At 39.2% G+C, this 25,877-nt stretch overlaps 1 protein-coding gene across 2 annotated transcripts; it reads right to left on the minus strand.

Annotated features, from left to right (window-relative positions):
* Positions 1 to 1,849: 1,849 nt before the first annotated feature.
* Positions 1,850 to 23,623, minus strand: GCS2beta (glucosidase 2 subunit beta). 2 transcript variants are annotated; one of them, XM_076190059.1, is made up of 10 exons: positions 23,386 to 23,623; positions 19,557 to 19,694; positions 17,909 to 18,159; positions 16,954 to 17,256; positions 14,554 to 14,718; positions 13,073 to 13,171; positions 8,501 to 8,612; positions 7,930 to 8,120; positions 7,613 to 7,756; positions 1,850 to 3,772 (listed from the first exon to the last, which is right to left on the minus strand). In XM_076190059.1, exons 1-10 carry the CDS (start codon positions 23,480 to 23,482, stop codon positions 3,620 to 3,622), a joined length of 1,653 nt encoding a protein of 550 aa, XP_076046174.1. In that variant the 5' UTR covers positions 23,483 to 23,623; the 3' UTR covers positions 1,850 to 3,619. The 2 variants fall into 2 exon arrangements, with proteins under 2 accessions (XP_076046174.1, XP_076046175.1); XM_076190060.1 differs by lacking the exon at positions 13,073 to 13,171.
* Positions 23,624 to 25,877: the final 2,254 nt, after the last annotated feature.

The raw sequence follows: 25,877 nt of genomic DNA on the forward strand, positions 1-25,877 counted from the left end.
GGAAAAGATGGACATGAGCAGAAAATCTCCACGCCAGCCACGGAAGAAGAGGACCATAAGAACGATAGAGTCTGCATCTGCAGATTACCAGCCAGGCGGCTTTGACCTTTGACGTCTAGGCCTAACCTGGCGACAAGGAGTTGGGTGGCGCCCAATGATGCCCTTCCCTCTGAGGGAATAGTATTTTTTTCCTTCATAATTGCATATACTTTCATGAAATGTAATTATGAGAGAAAAAAAAGGGGACCAGGTGCCTATATAAAATTCGAGGAAAATCCAATGTGAGCACACCTTCCCAATATAAGTGACCTGAGGTGACCTAAATGAGCTTCCTTGAAAGTATAACCTCTTGAACATCATCAGTGTTAGGTAAGGACACATGACACATTGTTGTATTAGAAAAAAAAACATTATTGTACTGTACATTGTCACCTGAACATAAAAGTGCGGTTTTCTCAAAACTTAATTTTTAAAGTTTAAAATTCTATATCTAAAATTCTATTGCTCCGATTTTATTTTTTTTTGTAGCATAACACTTAGAAAACAGTCTTCTTTAAAACTGCATATTATAATTCCTTTTAATTAAAAGCTCATAGAAAATACGATTTTTTTAGGTACTTTTTTCGAGAACAGAAATTGCTCAGATTGCTTTTTTTTCTGTGAACTTATTATTGATGATATGCAAGTGGCGATATACAGTATTGTTCTTTTGGGTGTCTTTTAACTCTCAAACCAAGATGACTCTTCTTCTTTGAATATTTTTTCGTGAATACGATTTTTTTGTCTATATTTAAAAAAAAGTAAGACTTTTTAAAAGTAATATATCAATTTCTATGAAAAAAAATGAAAATAATACCACAGGTACAACACGAGGTAATCTTTAAGCTGTGAAAAAATAAATGCTCTAGATGGAAAAATACGGCCACAGAAAATAAAACTGTCAGCGAGTCACCGAAAAAGTAGTTTTTGCCCTTAAATAGATAAAGAAAATTCTTTGGCGCTCAGTTGTTGTTGTTGTTGTTGTCGTTCCCTAGACTGTCTGTCCGAGCAGTCCCGTCTCCCCAAGGAAGGCCACAGCCGAAACTGGGTTTTCCCACAAATCCTTTATAGAGTGTATGTTGTGTTGTTTGCGTGCATGATTGTGTATAATGCAGTCTTCCATTATGTGTTGTATGGTATGGGGTGAAGTGTTACATCCTGGGCAGCTGTTCACAACACGGTCGTCCAGCCTCTTCTGATAGCTTAGAAGTGCTGGGTGGTGACCGCATCGCAGTCTGGCCAAGTGGACTCTGTCCTTTCGTGGGAGAGAGGATTCAGAAGGGTGGATATCAGGGGGTCTGGCATGCAGCAGTGTGTTGTCTTTCAGTGTGTTAATGGAGCGGTGAGTGATATGATTATGAATATGTTTTCGGAGGCTGGTATTTGGTGGTTGTGGAGGAAGAGAGGAGAGTATCTGTGCGTAATAAAGGCCTTTGGGCGTAGTTTTAATGTTTCTTGGTGTGTGTGGGTGTTCTGCTATGTAGTGTAGCGGGTGTGATGTGTTTGTGGTGGCTGCGGCAAGTGTTTGTGTGCCTCTCATGTCGAGGTGGTCCTTGACTTTGAGGACTTTTGTTTCATGGTGTAAATGGTCTGTAGGTGATGTATTTGTGCAGCCTGTAATTGTTTTTAGGGCTTTGTTTTGTATGATTTGAAGGGTGTTGTGGTGTGTCTCACTGAGATCCGTATAAACAGTTGAAGATGTCATTTTTTATCCTTTATATCAGTTACATTTTTCATAGCCTCAATTCTTTTTTGTACACATTTCACACAAAACGATACGCATTCACTATTTGAGTAAAAGGTCATAGGGAATATTCAAAGATAATTTTAATATCTTTAATGAACTTTTGAACAAAAATTGATTGGAAAATACATCTTAAAAACAGCACAACTACAAATAATTCCAGGTTGGGCATCCTATCACATCAAAGATGGCCTCACCATTAGTATACCACATCTAGGCAGTTCTTGTCATTAAAACTTCTTAATGTGGGAGAGAGAAAGTGAGAGAATGAGAAAATATATGACCTCCAAAGGAACCCACTTAGAAACCTGGGAAGAACCTTCAAGGTTCTTATCTTTCCCCATAAAGCCATTACCCACAAAGTGTGGCGGCTGAACATAGGTGGGAATCATTTTCCTATCATTCATTAGAGCGGGTTAATCAGCTCAAAACTGCTCTCAGGTAGGATCCTGGGGAAGAAGCAAAGATAAAATCCTCCTCTTCACCACATTATCGATACGTGATGTTTACAATCAAGCTCTACCCCACTGAAACTCAAATTTATTACATCAACCCATCAGCCTTCATTACCCACGCAAAACATCACACACACACACACATATATATATGTATATATATATATATATATATATGCTAACAAGAACACAGGTACATGTGTTCACTTATGCACAATAGATAACTTGGAAAAAGAAACTAATGAAGCAGAGTGCTTTCGTACATTACATCTTCAGTACTTTTTGCACTGAAGATGTAATATACAAAAGCGCTCTGCTTCGTTAGTTTCTTTTTCCAAGTGCTACTTTGCATATGTGTATATATATATATATATGCATGTATAAGACAGACATCACTGGACATTGATCCCATTTATAACAATTAAATTAAACGTGTAAACAACTATTGCCATGCATGGAATGTCGGCCATTATCTGGGGGAATTCTCACACGGTGACTTTGTACAGTGGATCTTTTTTTCACCCTGCAGAACCTTTAGTGGCCGGAGTGCTACTACAAGTAGCCAAGAATGACTCCTACATAAACACCTCTGTCCCTCTGAACCCTGTGTCACTGTTGTTTGAGACTTTCCTTTTAACATTTGCCCAAGATCATTTTAAGGATCACTCACAAGAAAGTTACAGTCCATGTATCTAACAAGGCTGATATGATATATTCTGGAGAAAAAAAAAAAAAAAAAAAAAAAAAATACAGGCTTCCCCATATTTACAAATAAATCACAATCTTACAAAAAAAAAAAAATAATAAATAAATAAATAAAATAAATAAATAAATAAATAAAGACATGTTCCCATAAACATATCTAAAACTCCTAAACTGTACAACACAGGTACAAAATTTTGAGTGCGCCAAACATACATAAATACTGCAATCATGTATATACGGAGCTGCCTAGTGTAGGCCTTATGGTCTTTTGCAGTCTCCTTTATTTCTTATGTTCTTATACATAATGCATCATAATATGCACTACAAACCTTGCTAGTGAAGTGTATTAATGTGATCACTTTTGAACAATGGTAGTGATTTGGTACATGGCCATCGCTTGTTGGGTCCATTAGGTTTGAGTAGAGGGAAAAAGGATCAGCAACGTCAACTGTACTATTTTATTTAATGCATTTCTCAATGTTCTTTCCTGAGATCTTAATTCGTAAATGCAAATTCTGCATTCATCCATCTGGACAAAGGAACTAAGAATTTTATCATTAACATAAAAATAATGATAATAATTTGAGCATTTGTAAACTGGGGTTAGCCTGTAATACTTTTCAAGGGCATTCATAAAATCTTGCAACAGAACAATGCTTAGGAAGTGACATTTACACTAAAGTTCTGTGTGTGTATGCTCTATTTCTTCCTCACTCAAGGGTTCTGGCTTGAAGCAAACGGCTGGAGTTTGGAACACGAACTGGTATTCGCACCTGTTGGGCTCAGACACTGCAACAAGCTTGTTCTCCACGCCACACAGGAGTCGTACCTGCGACAAAAGAACAGAAACATGATGATCACATTACTACTACCAACCCCTTTCACCACTGTGTCATACATTTTCAATTTATTTCAGCCTAATACAATTTCACTCAGCTAAACAATAAACTCGGGACAGAAGGGGGCCTCCCAATGATCCAGCAACGGTCCCTCAAATATCTAAATTCATGCCACCATACATATTAGAGTTCGAGATATATAAATATACATTTTGACTATATAGCCCATCCCCTACCAACCTCTACTTTTCAAACCAATTTGTAATTACATCTCTTCTACATATACTTAATGCCTAGTTTCAACACATAACTTTTAATAATAGCAGAATAGGAGACATAATTCATACAGTGCAAAATCTGTATTACTAATAGCAAGGGAAAATTATCAACTTTAGGGCATATATTCTTTTGTACAAACAGGAAATGTTCTTAGTATGTATATAGTACCTACTATCTTCCAACAATTACCATACATTAAACAAAATCTACCAAAAAAAGAAAATATATATATATATATATATACATATATACATATATATATTTATACACATCTCAATACAACTTTATCTCTAACTGAACAAGAGTAGAGACACTCTACTTCAACCACACAGCCTCACCTCCAACGTCTGAATCTTGAATAAAAAAAGAAAATTCAATCTGTTGAACATAAACTAACAAATGTGCTGTAACTGAAAACCTTCAAAATAAAAAGCTCCAAAGTCTAAAAAGTTAAGTTCATTGCATGTACTGTATCAACTATGATATAACCCTGTTATTACAACTTTAACCTTACACGTCTATAAAAAAAAGACTTCTCCCCTACACTCTATTAATACAAAGAGATGACACAGAAACAGTCCCTCACTAATAAATCAGACAACAGTCCAATGTTTCTTCTTCAAGATTTATGAGAGAACCAAAGTGCCATTGCCAGTCATTGTGAGGCTGTGGGTTTCCAGTCAGGGAAACTCAAGGCATACATACATATGCCAAAGACTCTCCCCCCCCTTACAAGGGAGTACCAAAAAATAAATAAATAAATAAATAAAACAAATAATAACAATAATGAAAAAAAAAAAAAAATAATAATAATAATAATAATAATAAAATCCACTCCCACCCATTTCATCCCCACATAATCCACTCCCATTCTCCCCCTTTCCCACCCTCTTATCTCGACTCCTCTTGGATAACGAGTCGTCCCTGCATCTCACCCACTCTCCTGGGTCAGAGATAGTGTCACAAGACACAGCACATCCACAGCAAGGCCACTTCATTTAATTGATGACCCCCACTCTCCATTTCCTCATGCAGAAAAGACAGGAAGAAATCCCTTTGGGCTGCGTCCATTTATTCCTCACACATACTCCCTCACCCCCCCATCCCCTACTCACTCCACCTCATGCATCATATCCATACCCAGCCCTTCTCCATTCACCCCTATCTTCTGTCCTCTCCCATCTTTCCTCAACAGACATCTTCCTCTTTCCCGATGCCCCTTTTACCCCATCCATCCATCTCATCCTTGGTCCCCCCTCATATTCACTCCTTCCACACTTCTTTTACTTATTTTTCTTCACTCATCTTTCCACATGTCCAAACCATCCCAATACTCTTTCATCAACCCTATCTCCCCACTCCCTTTCCATCCCTGTTCTCCTCCTCACCTCCTCGTTTCTCACTTTATCCAGCCTAGTAACCTCTATCATACTTCTCAGGCACCTCATCTCAAACACATTCAAACTCCTCCTTTCTTATGTTCCATGTTTCTGCCCCATACAGAGCTGTCAGCACAATCACTCCTTCATACAAATCTCCTTTTAGCATCCATTCCCAAAAGTCTATTTCTCATTACACTTTTTAATCCATCAAGGCATTTACTTGCTTCTCTCAATCTACATTCTACCTCCACCTCCACTCCTCCCTTTCCCCATATTTGCACCCAAGTATCTAAAAATATCTATTTCCTCCAGTCTCTCTCAATACTCACTTCCACTGCTGTCACTTTCTCCCCTTGTACATCTCATCACCTTATTTTTACCCACATTTATCTTCAACTTCCTTCTTTTGCACACCTTCCTAGACACTAATTTCCTCAATCAATCCTCTGATCCTGCCACTAGTGCAGTGTTGTCAGCAAATAACAACTGGCTCATCTCCATTTTCTTTAACCATCTCCATAGTAAAAGAGGTATGGAAGGCAGATGTGGAGGGAGTGAACATGAGGGGACGTCCTAGGATGAGGTGGATGGATGGGGTGAAGGGGGCTTTGGGGAAGAGGGGAATGTCTGTTGAGGAAGGAAGGGAGAGGACGGAAGACAGAGGTGAGTGGAGAATGGTTGTATATGGATGATGTTGTGACTGCGGGAGGAGGATTGGGCGGGGAAGTGGGGGGTGGGGTAGTATGTGTGAGTAAATTTTGACACAGCCCGAAGGGATTTCTCCCCGTCCTCGCCTTATATGCAAAGGGAGACGGAGAGGGGGGGTCGCCGATTAAATGAAGCGGCCTCGCTGTGGATGTACTGTGTCTTGCGACACTGCTTCTGACCCAGGGCGGTGGGCAGGGTGCAGGGATGACCCGTCATCCAGGAGGTGCTCAGATGAGAGGAAGGGTGGGAGGGGTGTGGAGTGTATTTAGGGATGAAATGGGTGGGAGTGTTTTTATGCCTTTCCCTTTTTGGCTACCTCCCTTGGAAGGGGGAAAAAGCCTTGGTATATGTATGTATGTATCTCCATTCCCAAACACATTACCCTTGCATTTACCTCTTGCACCACCCCATCCATGTATAAATTGAACAGCCATGGTGACATAACATATTCCTGACCAAGTCCTCAAACCACTCACTCTTTCCATTTCTGATTCTAACACAGGCTCTACTACTCTCGTAAAAACTCTTGGTTGCTCTTATCAGCCTTCCTCCTATCCCATATATCTGCAATACCTCTTACATTGCCTTTCTGTCTACCCAGTCATAAGCCTTTTCCAAATCCACAAAGGCCCAAAAAACATCCTTACCTTTTCCTAAAGCCTTCTCACATATCTGTCTTACCACAAAAATCTGATCCATGCACCCTACCTGTCCCAAACCCACACTGATCCTCACCAATTACTCCCTCTGTTCCTCTCCTAATCCTCTCAATCAAGACCCTCCCATAAGACTTTCCAACTACACTTAAACTGATCCCTCTGAAACTACTACACTCACACTTGTCTCCCTTTCCCTTGTAAAGTGGAATTATACAGAGCAGCATAGCAGAAAAGGGGGAGAACTCTTTATCCAAAAGGTGCCGAGATGGATGAAGCATTAAATGGGTTTTAATGTGTACATAAGAGTCAGCCACCTCCTGTATAAGGAGGAAAAGCCTTTGGCATGTATGTATAAAAGGAAACATTACTATCTTCACTCAATCTCTAGAATATCAAATTAGGTTCATGTTTGGTACTCTGAGAAAAGAAAATGTTTATCAAATTCAACTGAACCATTTAGGAAAATTTTCACTGTACTTAAGTGGAAATGTAAAATGAAGCCCAGATAATCCATGGAAATGGGCACAAAATAAAAGGAGGAAAATTGTGCACATGGACTAGTAATGTGATTGGTATATAAGGGCAAATCATCCATTGAGCTCCTCTTGCCTAAATATATCAGCGGTTCCAAACCTGACAAGTAAGTGAGAATATCAGTAAAGAGAACCAAATCATGGTGTTTAGGCCCCTTCTACATGCAGCTCTTTATATAAAATAAATGCTATGCACTCCTTATATGCTGTACTTCTGCAAATTCACCTACAACAGTGCATACTTTAAAACTGAATACAAAGACATTTACCTCTGCTGAGCGATTGGGTCCATTCCAGCAACCTTGGCCATCAGTGTACTTCATGCTGGAATATTTTTTGTCTTCTTCACCCGTCCACAAGCCCCACTGCCCCAGCCGCGTTTCCCCGTGGCCACTACGAGGCTTCTGCACGGCCTACGGATTAAAAGCAGCCGAGAAAGTTACAAGTAAAGTAAAGAAACTATGACATTAAGAACATTTAACACATGATAATACACGAGGTGTCATGCACATGAACCTGCTGATGGAAACATCAGTCATATGAAAGGATGGTTGCAACTAAGACATAAAAGATCATAACAACTTACTTTATCAAACGGACATAATTTGTAGGTATACTCCCGATCTGTATACTCGAAACATCTGCCTTCCAATATTCTAAACTCCTCTTCTGGACCAAAATCAATGTTAAGCGTGTCTTCAATGTGTTTTATTTCCCTGGTGATGTCCCGCACTCTCTTGTCACTTTCCGTGAATGTTGAGCGGGCAGCTTCAGCAGCTATAAAAATAAATATAATAAATTTTAACCCTGCAAGACTAAGAAAATGCAATGGTATTTACTCTTCATTCTTTCAGTAAGAAGCCCCACCTTTCAAAGAATAAATTATTTTATTTGAAAACAATACTATGATATCCATTTAAAGAAGGGTAATCCTGATGTCCCAACAATGGGACAAGATGCAGGGATGACCCATCATCCAGGAGGTGCCAAGATAAGAGGGAGGGAAGGGGGTGGAGGGGATGGAATGGGTGGGAGTGGTTTTTAAGCCGTTGTTTTTTGGCTACCTCCCTTGTAAGGGGGAAAAGAGCCCTTGGTATGTATGTAATCCTAATGTCCCAACAAAGAACGTGTGTATAAAGAGCAAAACAAGTACCCACCGTCAACCAACTGTTGAGTCTCGTCGTCGTACTTAATCTCGTCTGTTTCAGTAGCTTCTACCTCTTCGTCCCCGTCACCCATAGAATAATCATCATCATCATCACCTTCATCCTGTTGTCCAAAGTAAGTCAAATATTATCAAAACAATTCTGATACATATTGAGCACAACTGATATAAAGTAAAATAAAAACTAATACAAAAAACAAAATAAAGATATCTGTAAACATAAATGAAACCATTAATATTGCAGTAATCTTTTATAGATTTTGTTCTGAACAAAAGAGTAAGAATTTCATGTCACTGAATGGTGAACCCCTTTAACTACGCCTCCATTTAATGTGGATCCTTTCCGAGCTAAACAAGTTTCCATAAACCAGAACAAATCTATAAAACCATGCAACCACAACAGATAGATGTTCTAAGATATACTCTTACACAATTACTCCTTTCAGATGTGTGCTGGTAAAACTGATCAAACTGTAAAACATCTACCTGGTTCCGTTTTGGTTAGACATAAAACTAAAGCACTGGTGCGGATAAACACGTGCACTCACCTATATCACACAGTTGGTGGCACATGTACAATACTCCCTTCATCTTCAGATGACCCAAATATCAACTTCTCTTCCTCTTCCATTCGTACGCTCTCCAAGTCTTTCCGTTTTACTACCCAAGTTCATCTTACCTCCTGTGTTGACTCTCGCTCAAATTCACCCTCAGACTTCATTTTTTATCTTAACATTTCTCCTGTCTATACATTTCTATGACAATCTTTTCTCTTGGCCACCCAAAAGCCAAACTTTATTAGCATTCTCCTATTGATCTCCTCTCTAAGGCTCAACAAATTAATTGATCATTCAATATCTGGCCCTGATTCTCACTTGCACAAATCCCAGAGCCCCAAGGAAATTGTCCAGACACCACATTAACCAACAAGTTACTCAGTAAAGAGATTTTCTGTTACTGTCCACATGGAGTGAGCGTTGGGCAGTACAGGATAAGGCAGTGTTCTCTGTGTTGTGGTTGCATCTCAGGCAACCAGTGTTTTTCCCTTGGGTGATTTTGCGTAAGTGCCATTTTCGTGCAGGGTGGTGGAAAACATAGGCATGCCTTTTACGACATGCATGGGAACATGGTGATGGCATTCTCATCTCCCTACCACAGGAACATGTGATAAGAAATGGTGGTGTTCTGGGAGTGGTACAGGCGAGAAGTAAGGAGAATAGGGAGGGCAAAGTCAAGGGGAATATCTATTATTATCTATATAATTCTAATTTTTATGTTATTTGATTTGTTTTATTTCATTATATCTTATTTCTTTATCATTATTATATATTTTTCTTTGCATCCAACCTAGTTATAGACCAAAAGGTCTCCTGTCGGCATGCTCCGCCTTTGTAATCCTTAGAGTTCCTTCACAAGTGGAGATGTCTCTGAACACGGAAGAATGCTACATGGCTGGTCCATTGGGGAGCCAATTAAGTTCCACAAATACTGACTGCATATAACTATGAAACCAATTCTCAGTATGGGGTAAGATTACATGTATGGTAGCTTGTTAAGATCAATTTCACTGAAATTATATATTCATCCCAACAAATGATAGGCAGTGAAACATTTTATTGTTTCTTCACTTATTCACAACAAGTAATCCCTTACTTCTTCCACTGGTGAGTAAATGCATTCCCAGTGCACATAAACAAACTTTACGCAGAAGACAAAATGCTTTCTATCCAACACATGACTACTGAGTTACACCTAACATGCACACTACATAAAGCCCTGCCCTGGTTAACTAAAGTTAAATAATATAATCTTAATTCTTCAATAAATAGATTAACATAACTTCTTTGATCTTGGTAGTTCTAACATAAAATAACACTTGAAATTATTTACATTTAAATATACCATGATGGATTTTGATCTAGCTTGTAGATTCTCAACAAAAATAATGTAACACAACAGTATCATATGTATTGTTTTACAGAACATATATACACAAAATCCCCAAGTTGTATCCATGCACATGATCTTTAATATTAATAAATAAAAACTAGCAAAAATAAATAAATAAATAAATAAAAAATAAAATCTACCAATTTGCACCATGTAGTAATGTCTTAACTTGCAAGTTACCTTGTGCTCATGATTTGTCTTCCATACATTTATACAGGCACCAATATGTCCCAAAAGTAATGACTGTATAAAAATTATACAAGCAATACACTATCATTATCCTGTATGGTCACATGTTAGGTTGCCTGATGTATGATGATGCATCACAATATGCATACATACATACAAATACCAAGGGCTTTTTCCCCCTTACAAGGGAAGTAGCCAAAGTCAAAGGCATAAATCCACTCCCATCCATTTCATCCCCACATACTCCACTCCCATTCACCAGCCCTCCCTCCCTCTTTTCTTGGCTCCTCTTAGATGACGGGTCATCCCTGCATCTTGCCCATTGCCCTGCGTCTGAAGCAATGCAGCAAGACATAGCAAGGCTGTTTCATTTAATTGGCAACTCCCCCTCCATCCCCTCATGCAGAAAAAAAAAAAAAAAAAGTGCTGAGGAAAGAAGGGAACAGGCAAAGATACTTGTGCACAGAATGTTATTGTAAATCTATCTACATATCAATATTCTTCCCCTTATAAGGGAGGTAGCCAACCATGCCATGCACCCACCCCCATCCATTCCACTCCTACCCATAACCCATTTCTCTTTTATCTTAGTTCCTTGTAGATGAAGGTTCATCAGTCCCCTGAATACTGCCTGGGTCAGAAGCAGTGCTGCAAAAACGGACAAGGAAATGATGCAGCCTCATGGGATTTCTTTTTGTCCGTTACTTGCGGCGAAGGTCGAGGGGATGGCAGTTCGAATCCTGCCATCGGCGAAGTTGAACCAAGGGCATAGTTCATTAAATTCCATGCCGCAAAGTCCTCTGTGAGGGGGACCATCCTAGCCTTCCATTAGAGGGGAGTTTGTGACGTTAAACCATATCATTATCAAGGTGTTTCATATGGATATAAAAGATCTTCTCTGGTCTTGTCATATGAGATGTTTTCAATTTCTTCAATGACCTTTCCACCTGTTCATCGGAAAAAGAGTGGATGGGTGGAATGCCATCTATGGCTGGTTTGATTTTTTTTTTATCTCTTTCTGGAGTTAATGAGCTCATGTTGTTATTTTGAAGATACTTATTCCTTGGGTTGCTCTAACTGCTTCATGGGTAAGGAGTGGGTTATTTTTTTTTCTTTTTTTTTAGTTTACAATGGTTGTGTCCACCACATTTGTTTGTGGGTTTCCCATCTACTGTATTTTCTTCTTCCGGTTTTCTTTCTTCCTGCTGTTTGTTTTTCGATGCGTTTTTAGTTATTGTACTTGGGACAGGAGGGCATCATGAGGTCATGGGAACATGTTGAAGACAGTGTCCGAATAATATTAGCCAAAGAGTTTTCCATGTACATACATACATATACCAAGGCTTTTCCCCCTTACAAGGGAGGTAGCCAAAAAGGAAAAGGCATAAAATCATTTCCACCCATTCCATCCCTGAATACACTCCACACCCCTCCACCCTCCCTCTTATCTTACCACCTCCTGGATGACGGGTCATCCCTGCACCTTGTCCACTGCCCTGGGTCAGAAACAGTATTGCAAGACACAGCACATCCACAGCAAGGCCGCTTCATTAAATCGGCGACTACCCCCCCTCTCCGTCCCCAATCCAGTCAAAGCTATAAGCAAATTGAAACCTAGGTATAACAGTTGGAGAAAGATCCAAGAGCCAACACATGTATCTCCTTTCCTGTACGTTACGTAAATACAATAAGTAGCTCCTTTCCTGTATGTTAAGTAAATAAAATAAATACATCAGTCTAACATGTCTTCCTGTAGACATCTATGGCAGAGCTCATGATCTGTTGCCAATTCTCACAACTGTAGGTTTTCAGTCGAAGAAACTCGAGGCAATAATGACTCCAATAGTACATTTGATGCAAGAATCGGTTGATGAAACATACAAAGAAAACACACCACCTATATTTAGTAGAGTTAAGACATTACTATACACATGGACAAATAAAACTCTACAAAATAACAACACAATAGCTTGCAAGTGACCAAATAAAATAATTGGTTGCCACAGAGATCTCCAAGCTACACAACAATAACAGCCACAAAACTAGTCAATTATCTCACCGACATCAAATTCCAATCAGCTCGTGAATTGACATAACGAGACACCTGCAAATAGTGCCAACAGTGTCATATAAATGCCAACAATGTTAGAATGTTAATTACCCATAAGTAACACAAGCTCCTTCTGCCTGGGATATCAAGATTAAAGTTAGTTCACAAAGAAAGGTGAGTTAATTTTGTGACATAACTTCAGCATTGCAAGTGGCCACCATTGTTTCTCAGCATGCTCACCCTACAGGGCCAAGCTAGCAAGTCTAATATAGTACACAGCTCCTGAGAACTCCATGAGCCCAATTGAGGGTTAAGCACAGAGGGAAGAACATAAAAAGGTCCTATGAGGAGGTACTTCTTCAAGCAACAACTTACCTCAGGGTCATGATCTGGATCAAGCTCTTCTATGTCTTCATCCCCTTCTATCTCACCTTCTTCATCCATGTCATCATATTCTTCTTCTTCTTCTTCAGGCTACATTGGAAGAAGAAGAAAATGACGAGGAAGAAGAAGTAGAAGGAAAAGGGAAAAGATTACTGCTCTGGTTTGAAAGTTACTATTCTAACTTACACTACAAATTATGCCTTATCGTAAAAAGCTACAAAAGAATTGTTCCACACAACTCTTTGCACACGCATCTACAGCAACATACTACTAGCCTCCCACACCCCTATACATAAAACCATACACACACACACACACACACACAATCACAAAAACACTGGTCTCACAACCAACAAACTTGATATTACATCAAACATCACAAAACATGAAAACATTCACTAGACACACACACACACACACAATTAACATAGGCCTGTCTATGCTTAGATCATCACCCAGCATTTAAACTTTAAACAACACTAACATAATTAGCCATATAACAGACACCATAAGCCCATGATACAGTCACTATATACACAACACAACATATTACACTGCACTACAATCACAATAAAAGTGACTTAATCATTTAATTAATTTTGTATGGTTTCAAGCTATGCTAAAACTTTAATTATTCCTATTTAGAACAGAATTGGTTAGGTAGAAATGCACCCTTAATTCACTGATAAACACAAAATAAAAACCATAACTGAAACAACTCTTCAGTCTGTTGACCTGGTTCTGTCATGAGACCTGAGACCCTTAGTCACAGATTCAATCTAAAGGTCACTCGGTAAAAATTTGTTGTGGAGTTCTTTGGAGTGACTGCAACAGTGTAAGAATGTATTCTGTATTGTCTTTATGGTTACTACATCTTAGGCCCTTGTGTCTGTTCTGTTACCAGATCAATGCTATGTGGGTACTGTGCAATTGGAGACAGATATATACTTTTGATACAAGTGTACAGTAGATGCAACAGGACTTGGGAGTGACAATATTACACCTAACTTCATAAAATGTTTGTGCCAGGCCAATATTCTTTAGTGGGGGGGAGTTAAGTGACAAGTAGTTACCTACTCTTATCTATACATTTTCTACAACTCTACCAACATCAAACTCTAGCATCAAGAATGATGAAAATAATGGAAAGGTCTTTACTACAATCTAATTAATCCACTGCGCTGGATCTCCCTTGCATGAGAACTGTAGCCTTAAAGAACCCAACTACAACCACCTGGTTAACCAATAGGCTAACAAATACTTCAGGCATACAACGGACCACTTTTTTCCTGCCGCTTACCAATTTTATTTTCCACCAATCTATATGCTTTTCTTTTTAAGTGAGGCAGCAATACACTGAGAACATTCCTTATACCATTCACTTTTTCCATGAGAAAATTGAACCACATTACTTTCCTACACAGAAGTATCAAAACGCAAATATGTTCTCAGTCTTACTTCTATTTACTTACCATTGGTTCTTCTTCTGGTGGAGTTGGGATTTCCTCTTCAGCAGGTGGAGTCATGGTTGGAGGTATGAAGCTTCGATGGTCCATCATATAAACCGGCCGCATCATCTTCCACGTAGTGCTTATGAAGGTCTCCAAGTTTACGCTCTCTTCTTCACGTAAATAGAACTGATAGAGAAACAATTCTCAGTATTGAACATTTTTATGCAGTTTTAGAGTGGTTTCTATGCCTTTTTCTTTTTGGCTACCCCCTGTGTAAGGGAGAAAAAAGTCTTTGGTATATGGTATGGTATGGTATCAATGGTATTTTACATTAACCCATTCCATACCAGTCATTACTTGTTTATTTATCCTGACTGCTGTCCTGACATTTCATTCATCTACATGTGACCCCTTTCATACATACATACATATACCAAAGGCATAGAAACCACTCCCACCCATTCCATCCTCTACATACTCCATTCCCCTCCACCTTCTTCCCTCCCTCTTATCTTGGCACCTCCTGGATGGCAGGTCATCCCTGCATCTTGTCCACTGCCCTGGGTCAGAAGCAGTGTCGCAAGACACAGCACATCCACATCAAGGCCGCTCCATTAATTTGGCGACCCCCACTCCCTGTCCCCTCATGCAGAAAGGAGAAGACAAGGAGAAATCCCTTCGGGCTGCGTTAATTCATTTCTCATACATACTCCCTCACCCCCCACCCACTCCCCCTCATAGGGGAAGGATTAACGTGCCTTCCTCATCCAGCTCTCAGTCACTTCTGTACAATGTACACATAACTGTTCCTGAACAGTTACCTCAAACCGAGCACAGAGAATTTATGAACAAACTAGATGTTGCGAGATACAAAGACGGGTCACCACGAGCATAGCTCCCCTTCCCGTATAATACAATTAGGTAAATACAACAAATCAGATGGAATTGGAGGGATGAGGGGATAACCATGGAGTAGCACAAACTTAAACAATTTTGTTTAACGTATCATGGTCAGCTCAAAACAACTGCATTCCAGAAGGGCCACCTATCCAGGCAGTTTATCTCAAATGTAGCGAGTCTGTACTTCTGGACCTGTATTCCAGAAGAGCTAACTGTCCAAGTGGCTTGTCTCAAATGCAGTAGGTCTACACTGGCCATGATGCATTAAGACACGAAATAGGTAAAAGTTTGCACTATGTCTTTATTCCCCCAGAGCAATGGTTCCCAAACTGGGGGTAAATTACCCCCCAGGGGGGAAGGTAACAAATTTTCGGGGGTTATGAGGAAAAAAAAAAAAAAAAAAAAAAAAGGGGGGGGGGGACTGCCCTACAAGCAAGTTGTGGAGTCACACTGGACTATCATCAGCCACGAAATCAATGCAACTAGGAAAAGAAGCTACCTGTCCTTTACATCTTTTATTCCGGCTAACACTGGACATTCTAGCTACTCGAGAATCATAAGATGTATATTCTTAATTCTTATAATTGTTGCTTTGAGTTTCAACACATGAAAACCTGCAACAACCCTACAGTGGCCAGTAATGGTCCTTGGATTATGCCACAAGCCTCTCTGGGGAGAAATTTCAGGATGCTGTTTACGTCACGAGCTTCTAGTAACACGACAGAAAGGTTGATAAAGAGATCCTGCTCCTGGTCCAGGGACCATGCATCAGCCCCTTGGGGTTGCACCTCTAGATGGAGATGAAGGTGTTTACAGACTCTCCCTAACACCTGTCTTACACAACCACCAAAAGAAGATCCCCAAACATTCCTTCTTTCTTTTCAACTCACTATTACATATATACATACATACATATACCAAGGACTTTTCCCTCTTTACATGGGAGGAAGCCAAAGTCAAAAGGCACATCCCCACCCACTCCGCCTCCATTCACCACCCCTCCCTCCCTCCGTCTTTTCTTGGCTCCTCCTGGATGACAGGTCATCCCTGCATCCCGCCCATTGCCCTGGGACAAAAGCAATGCAGCAAGACACAGCACATTCACAGCAAGGCCACTTCGTTTAATTGGTGACAACCCCCTCTCCATCCCCTCATGCAGAAAAAGAGAAGACTGGGCGAAATACCTTCAGGCTGCATCAAAATATCATTTACACATAACCACTCCCTAACTCCTGCCCCCACCCAATCCCTTCCATGCATCACAGCATCATCCATATACAACTGTTCTCCACTCACCCTTATCTTCTGTCTTCTTCCTATTACATACCACAGGTATAAGTACAAGTGTGTGATCTTTGTACAATGTAAAGTTACGAGTAAAGATAAGTACTAATCAGATAAGTCCCTGAATAAAAAGATCAGCTTAACTAGAATGCCCACTAAATCTGGCTTGTTAGAAAAAAATGGGTAAATTCATAATATTTTAGTCTTCTAGATAAATACACTGCAAGCACATCTCACCTTTGCCTCTTCTGGAGTGACCTGACCATCACGGTTGGTGTCAAACATGCTACGAGAAATAAGTTCGTCTACAACGAGGATGCCGTCTGCATCGCTATCCAGGTGAGCGAATGCTTCTCTTGCCTCCTGTTCCTCTTTGGCTTGTTCCTCCGCTCGTTTGGCCGCATCCTTCTCTTCCATTATGACTCTATACTTCTCCAGGGCGGCTTTTTCTTTCTCTTCTGCCTCGTTTTTGACGGCTTCCTTTTCTCCACGCTCTCCTTCTGCTTCGGCCAGAGATGAACGCAGTTCTTCAATCTTACTCTGAGGCAAAGATTTAAAGACAAGACAAGAGAAAAATGAGCTACGCAAATCTACTATCATAGTCAACTTGACCAATATTTTATTAGAATTACAGCAACCATAGATCTGTATTTAATAAAAATTAAAAGACAAAGATCTATCTATCTATATACTATGGGTGTCTTTCTCCTTATAAGAGAAGTAGCTGCCAAACCAAAGGTACACACCTACTCCCACCCATTCCAATCCCATCAGTTGTCCCAAAAATCTTAATATTTTTCTAACAGTCATTCAATTTCCTCCCTCCCTCCTTCAACCAGACCTTGAATAGGAATAGTTTATTGATACCTTAGTAATTTATCATACCCTATATCTTCTACTGGGTTGAGCCTAAACCTTTAAACTAGTTTTAAGTAGTCTTGATTCAGTTTAACCTCACAAATTCTTCTCTGAGGGGGCTAGGATGGTTTGTCCTAATAGAGGACTTTTCAAAGGAGGGACTTCCATATAATATACCCTTGCTACAAACTTGCATGGCTTGAACTGCCTCTATTCCCAAACTATGACGTGGGTCGTGACACACACTTGGCCTTTGAGTATCGATAAATCGTGTTGTTTTGATGTGGGAAGTATTTAGCACAGATTTTGTGTCCCATCCTCTTCCTTTACTTACTTTTTTGTTCTTAATTATATTGACACCCTCCTGGATCATGTTGACTTTGAGCTGGTAACCACGAGCTTGTTCCTCCTGCGCTCTTCTTGCCTCTTCCCGTGCAGCTCTCCCGAGTTCTCGACACGTATTGACACATCCAGAGTTGCTGTTGTATTCGTCTGACGCATCGCAACAATCGCAGACTCCATCATTCACACGTGACGAAGGAATATTAAGGGGAATGTGGCCAGCATTGGTGCAATGGAAGCTTCCTGCATGCAAAAACAGCGATTTTTTTTTCTTGTTCTGGCTTAATATGAATAGTTTAATAAATACTGTCAATCCATCACAGCATTGTTCATTATAATTAACAAAACAAAGACATTCAACTTGAGGGGAAAACAAATAAAGTGGATGGATGAGGTGATGGGGATATCAATTGCAAGAAAAAGTCTGTCATGTAAGGAAGATGGTGTAAAAGGTAAGAAAGAACAGGAAGTGGTTGCTGTTGCTATCGTTACCTAGACTGTCTGGCTGAGCAGTTCCGTCTCCCTAAGGAATGCCCTGACTGGAACAGGGTTTTTCCATAAATCCCTTGTACTGTATACTGTGTTGTTGTTGTTCCCTAGACTGTCTGTCCGAGCAGTCCCATCTCCCCAAGGAATGCCATGGCCAGAATGGACTTTTTCCACAAATCCTTTATGGAGTGTATGTTGTGTTGTTTGTGTGCGTGATTGTGTATAATGCAGTCTTCCATTATGTGTTGAATAATATGGGGTGAAGTGTTACATCCTGGGCAGTTGTCCACAATGTGGTCATCCAGCCTCTTCTGGTAGCTCAGTATGCATGACTGTGTACAACTACCATAATGTGTTGTATAGTATATATGGGAGGAAGTGTTATATCCTGGAGAGTTATCTGTGATGCGGTCATCCAGCCTCTTGTAAACAGATGAGAAAATGACACGGATCAAAGGATTGTTCTCCTTGTCTTCTCCATGTATTTCCCATGGGAATAGGGGGTGCTGGAACGGTCATATAATGAGGTGGCTTGGGGGGGGGGTTCTGATCTAACTCTGTTGAGGAAGTGCTATGTCTTGCTGCATTGCCTATGACCCTAGAAGAGTGGCAGAAGACTAGGATGACCCTTCACTGATGAGGAGCAAAGATGGGAGGATACTGAATGGGTTTTCAGAGGGGTGTAAGGCGGGTGTATGGTCTGAATTGTCCACCCCTATTGTAAGGGGGAAAGTCCCTCTGGTATCTGTATATATGTATGTACTGCTACTTTTTGTAGTTTAAAAAGTATAACAAAGAGGTGCCAAGATAAGAGGGAGGGAAGAGGGTGGAGGGGAGTGGAGTATGTTAGGGATGGAATGTGTGGGAGTGGTTTTTATGCCTTTGTTTTTTGGCTACCTCCCTTATAAGGGGGAAAAAGCCTTTGGTGTATGTATGTAACAAGTATTTAAATATTTTCCAATGTAACATCCCTTAATTCAAACTAGTTATAGTTCTGGCAATTGTATACCTTACCTGACAGCAGTGAGTATTCTGCATGAGTGACTAGGAACAGATTGATGGATGGACAAATCCACACCAAACTCTAAATTGAAGAATATGCATAAGTACATATCATAAATGAACAAAGACAATGATGGAGATAAGCTTACCATTCGGGCATGCAGACGTTCCTGGCTCATCACTTCCGTCCTGGCAATCACAGTAGTCGTCATTCACATATTTAAAAGGTACCATCCCACTTCCATCGAGGCAATGAAATTCTTTTGAAGCATCATACAAGGAGGCCACTGTAGAAGAAAGAAAATAAATATACCTGTTTTTTTAATTGCTTTTCGGAGTTTTGTTGCCACCCTCCTTCAAAGATATCGGCATCCCTGATTGCACCTCCTACAAAAAAAAATTCCTAGATGTTTCTTGAGCTGCTCAATCTCTAAATTCTGACAAATTTGCTTGAAGTAAAATAAATACATGATCAATTGTAGAATCCCCCTCCACACACACACAGTGATCAATAAAGGTCTTAAGTGTTCTGTTGTTGGTCTGTGCCATCACTAAGGTCAAAGTAAAAAAAAATTTAAGACTCAATTTATGGTTTGGGAGCATTAATGGTTAGGTTAGGTTACTATCACCACCATTAATTCTCCCAAAACATAAAATGAATAATGAAAATAATGTTATCATGACTTGAGTGATGGCACAGAGCAATGGTGGAGCACTTTGGACCTTTATCAGTGTATGTGTGGGGAAATTCTACAATTGATCCTAAGTAAATATGAGGGCATACTTTTCAAGTATCCTTTGATTTCATTGGAGCATGGCTCAAATGTAATGTTCATCTGATGTAAGTCATCTTGGATATTGGTTGAGCGTTTGAATGGATTCAGTTTTTTAATTAATGAAATAAATTTTTAATTTTGGCAACTATACAACAGCATCCAAAACCAAATCTACCTAAACAGAACTGGGTGTGTTCCTTGGTGCATTCCATTTTAGTTTGGCTCTGGTTAGCACTCCCAAACTATTAAAGCTTAAGATAGGTTCATACTGAAATAAAAGACCAGTAGGCCACATACTATACCAAAGAAAAATTTCGTAGGCCATGTCCAAAAGGTAGGCCACATACTATACCAGCACCTATATTGCTTTAATAGTTTTGAAGTGCTAACCGTGGCCAAACTAAACCGGAATGCACCCAGCTCCGTACCGCAATAACAATTAAGGTTGACATGAAACAAAATGTCTGCATTTTCATAAGTTGTGATTGCAACTTCATACAAGATAGATGAAGTACAGGAGGGGGATGCAGCGTTAGCTGTTCATACAGATCTTGGAATGAGATAGTTTTGTTAATTACATTGGAAATAAAAGAAAGAACAATGGAAAACAAAGCATTGCTACATTACATGATGGGGGAATTCTTTGCAAGATCCAATTTGAAAAAGAAATAAAAATTTTACTTTCAAAACTGATGTAGTTATTACAAGCCATAAATTACTTAACACATCATGTTTATGAATGCTCTGTGCTCCCAAGACCAATACTTGCTGTGTTCATTACATCACATAAGCACAACCAAATGGAAAAAGACGATTTCTGGTGCCCAAGATATTGACATGAATAAAATACGACCCAATGGTGGACATTTGGGCCATGGACCAAAAATTGAAAATAGAAATAAGATATAATAATTCTATTTACCTTATCTGCAAAATGAATTGTGCCTATACATATATGTGATATTATACAGTTTAATGAATATTTTTTATGGTAGTTTGTTATATAGAGTCTAAAGGGCAGAGTAGATTTGTGCTATAAGGTATACAGGTAAACGTCGACTTACGATGGCCGCGACTTACGATTGTTCGACTTTACGATGACGACGACGACGACGATATGATAATTGAACCCCTTCCATACGGTGCCGCACACGTAGGCGTCATGAGGAGCAAGTGGATTCGCAACGCTGCCATATCGGCGTCTTGATTATATTTATTGTAGTCGCCCCTGTGTTTTTACATTCTCTCAAATGATTCATTCTCTGTGGTTTTCAAAATTCGCGGGTGAAAGAGAGAACGATCGATATAAGCGGTGACTATATTTTATGATGCGAGTATTATTACGTCACGTCGTACGGCTGGCATTGGCTGCTGCCCGCGAGATTTAAGTTCCGTACTGAAAATACATATTATAGTGTTTGAATATGGTAAAAAGGATAAAAATAATTAAATAAACTACTGTACATGTTTAATAGGCTATATTCAGTATCTCTGGTGGTTAATATACAGGTAGGCTAGGTACAGTGACCACGGAACAGAGTGGGGATCGACTTACGATGAGATCGTCTTACGATGGCTCTATCGAAACCTAATGCCATCGTAAGTCGACGTTTACCTGTAGTTCTATCCCTGTACTGTTTTAATCATTAGTAATTATTTGTAATTGACATGAATAAAATATGATAATGTGAAAACATTTCCAATGCATATCTGTGATTTATAATATATTTTGTAACTGTTTTAATCATTAGTAATTATTTGTAATTGACATGAATAAAATATGATCATATGAAAACATTTCCAATGCATACCTTGAGTTTATAATTCTATAACTGATGGCTTTATAAAAATAGGATCGTGTGAAATTAATATCAGTATTGACATAAAATATATATAAGATTGGGTACTTGAAATAATATTTATCTTTTAATTTCAACATGTTCAATGGGGTGTCCACCACGACAACCACAATGCTGTGGACGCATGACCTAACAGAACAATTTATTTTAATCCATGTGACAGATATAAGTGAAAATGAATTAAAAAAGTTTATTGTTTATAATTTAGCATTTAATCATTAAATTCTGAATTATAAACAATAAACTTTTTTAATTCACATTTTTAATACACATTAAATTAATGTGTATAAATAGCATATTTTTGTCGTTGGATGCAGTTGGACGCAAATTAGAGTGACCCATGTTTTGCCGTAACGGGTCCAATTCACTATTCTTACCAACCGATCCTACATTTCCCCACCCTAACCATACTCAGAGAACATAACATTTCTTAGTCAAGTGACTCAAGTCATTGGTGATTTTAATGCTTGCCAGCCAGCTCGACCCATCGGCTGCTTGAGATGCCATCTTCATTTGATAGATGTGGTCAAAGAAATTAAAGTATGATAAATTCGTCTACCCTAACCTAACCTTACTTAACCAAGGTGGGCTGACTTGGTTGAGTAGACGGGCCATGTTGGTGATAGGCCAAGTTGACCCTACACCAATCAAATGGCTTCTACTGGTTAATTGCAAGCTGAGAGTATCCTGTATGAGACATCTAGGACAAAGAACTGATTGATCTTTCTAATGTTCTGGCAAGAGTGATTTTATTTGCCCTCTATTCTGTTGCTATTCTAGGCCATACTTGTTTCAAATTGTCAAATGCTAAAGATTTTGTCAAACTTTTAGGTGATTACTCTCTCAGCAATCTTCTTTAGACTATAATCTTAATTCAAGATTTAAAACTGAAAACAAAGCAAAAACTCAAACAAACACAAAAACCCGTGCCAAGAAACCCATTGAAGAATTGGTAAATTTGAATAATGACCTATCATTAAACACCTACGCTAACAATAATCTCGCTCTTTAACATGCTCCACAAACTACACCACGTACCAATAATACACAAAATGAGCTGGCGTTTCTAATGGTTCTATCATTATGGACAAAAATATTCGTGGTCGTGGACAGTCGTTCCGCAACAGCCAACACAACAAAAAATATTTACATTATATATACATTTCTACACATACAAAATATTTCTCGACCACGATATCTATCAGACCAAACCCAGAAACACCTAGGATATTCAACACATTTTGGTAGTTCTTACAATGCATTCATGTTTATAGTTCATCGTGTACATCAAATAACCAGGACACGAAGTACGAACTCTCCATACAAATGTTTACCCTACTTACATGATAAAGATACCCCTCGAGGCCTTAAAACTTCTGCTGCATTGCTTGTGCTTTCACAAATAGTTTTCATAAACAACAAAACAAGTAAGCACTTCATTTTGGGTGATTAAGATAAAACGCTAGTATTTGCTGGCCCGGTAACAGCACAAACCAGTTGCGCTGAAAAATTTGACGATAAGACTAGTTCTTATAGAGTATGAGATAGCTCACATATAAGTGTTAATAAGTAAATAGTATCTTTCGGTTGTATTTCTACAAAGTATTATGTACTTGACAGCTTTATGATACTCTCTTGAGCTCCATAATTATATGATATACTTAAAAGGCAACTGTTACAAAATAATTGAAATGAATATACATTACTAAAGACTTGAAAATAAAAGAATATCTAGCAAGAATTGTCAAAATGATCACACAAGCAACATAGTAAAACTTTATTTCTATAACCTCTGGGTTTTAAAAAATATAAAATCAGTTGCAGAAACAACTGTGATTGACTAAAATAATTATCAAGGTGTTCACAAACATGAAAGAAAACTATTATACCCATACCAGGTATGGAGATGACATAAGATTCTTTCAGTTCTATTGAAATTTAATACTATTTGTAATATTTTATAAATTATAGAAGTAATATATATAAACCATTTACAGTTTTTTTTTTAATTTGTTTATGCATAATTTTGGATTAAAATATAGTTTTGTGTAATATAGTTTTTAATTTGAATTTCCTTTCCAAGAACCAATCAAAATACTGCCACTTGGCGTCTGGATGTAAACTTTCACGCTTCATTACTTCTCCATTTTCAAAAACTGTGGTATTAATTGCTTTTGACTAGAATATTATACAATATTCCTTTATATCGACTCTGAGTTATAGGAGGAATATTTATCTAAAATACATTTACATAGTAAATTTGAAGCGGAAACCTTTCATGAATATTACATGACATACACTGCGCATGCAGTAATATAGACTTTAGATCTAAGGTTGTGACAGCACATATTTTTTCCTCATCAATTATCACTTTCCTACTTCATTTGTTGATTTACATATATAACTCAAGTTCATGAGTATTTTAGTCGCGTAACTGTAGTGACTTGGCGCCTTTGAACCGATGTATTTATCTGTCTCCAGTTGGCATACCTAGTTTTAAATTCACATATAGTTTCAGCCTGGGCTATATCATTTAGGCTATTCCAGAAGTCTACACATCTGTACAAAAACACCCCCGTCATCAAAGCCTGGGGAGACAGAATTCGACGTTTCCCCCCCCCCCCCTCTCCCCAGTTCTTGAGCATTTTTTTCTATTTGTCAAATTAATTTTTTCCTGAATATTCAAGTTATATTTTTAAACGTTATTCACCAGTGTTGTTTATTTGGCTGTTCTCTGAATGCTTAACGCATCTGAGTTAATGCTTGAATTGAGTTTTGAGCAATTGTTTTACAACCTCCCCCCACCTCTATGTTTTCTGGTTATACCAACACACGCACATATTCTTGGTTATTGTAATAATGTAATATAGACATCATCCTATCTAAACTATTATTACGATGAAAATAAAATGTGAAAGATATAGTATATGTGTTTTTGATCATTTTGCGCAGGGGTTCCTTGAGACAAAGGTAAAAAAAAATGTTGAGAAACGCTGCTCTAGCATAAAGTGGTGGAAGGGCTGTTGCACTGCCTCTCTCTGCTTGTAACACTTGCCACCCATGACGATATCCAAGGTGGATCCTGTGGAAGATAGATGTCATCCTTCCACCGGGAGGCAGGTGGAAGGCCTCATACTTTGTGACGAGGTAGTGCAGTGTTCTGGAATGAAAGGCGACCAAGGTCTGGAGCTCGAGGTCTTCGATCTGGTGTTAGGGGGAGATCTTGGATCCTCGATCCGATGCTAGGAGAGAGGCCTCTATAGCTAGTCGAGTTGTTGCTGTTGCTGGTGACGAGGCTGTTCTGCGAATTGCGATTTGCTAGGTAAGCTTCGGTTTTTGCGGGAGGGGAAGAATGTCTGTAAGAAAAATGAAAAGATGGTAGTAGTGTATAAAAGAGGGCTTCTGCCACCGGGCGATTAGGGGTATTTATTTCGTGGCGTCATGGCTTTGGAGGTATGGGCAGGAGACTTGAGGCTGGAGACTGGGACTGTTCTACCCTCCATTGGCAAGAGGCCGTATTTTGAATCTTGGTAGCGGCTCACAGTCAGGTTCCGGTTTCTGATTAGTCTTCTGATTGTCTATGGGCCAATTGCAAGACCTGGTGAGCGCGTGCGCTTCCGCTCGCGTTGGTGACGTCATCAGTCCCGGCTCGGTCTGCATGGGAGACAGTTGTCTCAGACGCGGTCGGGGTGTTGGAGGATGGAATACCGCCACTACACCAGAACCACAGTGCGGAGTCCGAAGTAGCAATAAATCTGCTATGGTCGACACTGCCCATCAATCTGGCCTTGATCTGTGTGATTATGAGTGACGGGGACAGTGTGATCCTGCTGAG

This window comes from Oratosquilla oratoria, chromosome 9 (genome assembly GCF_046742065.1).
Source record: "Oratosquilla oratoria isolate Oo_2021 chromosome 9, ASM4674206v1, whole genome shotgun sequence".
NCBI classification, from domain to species: Eukaryota; Metazoa; Arthropoda; class Malacostraca; order Stomatopoda; family Squillidae; genus Oratosquilla; species Oratosquilla oratoria.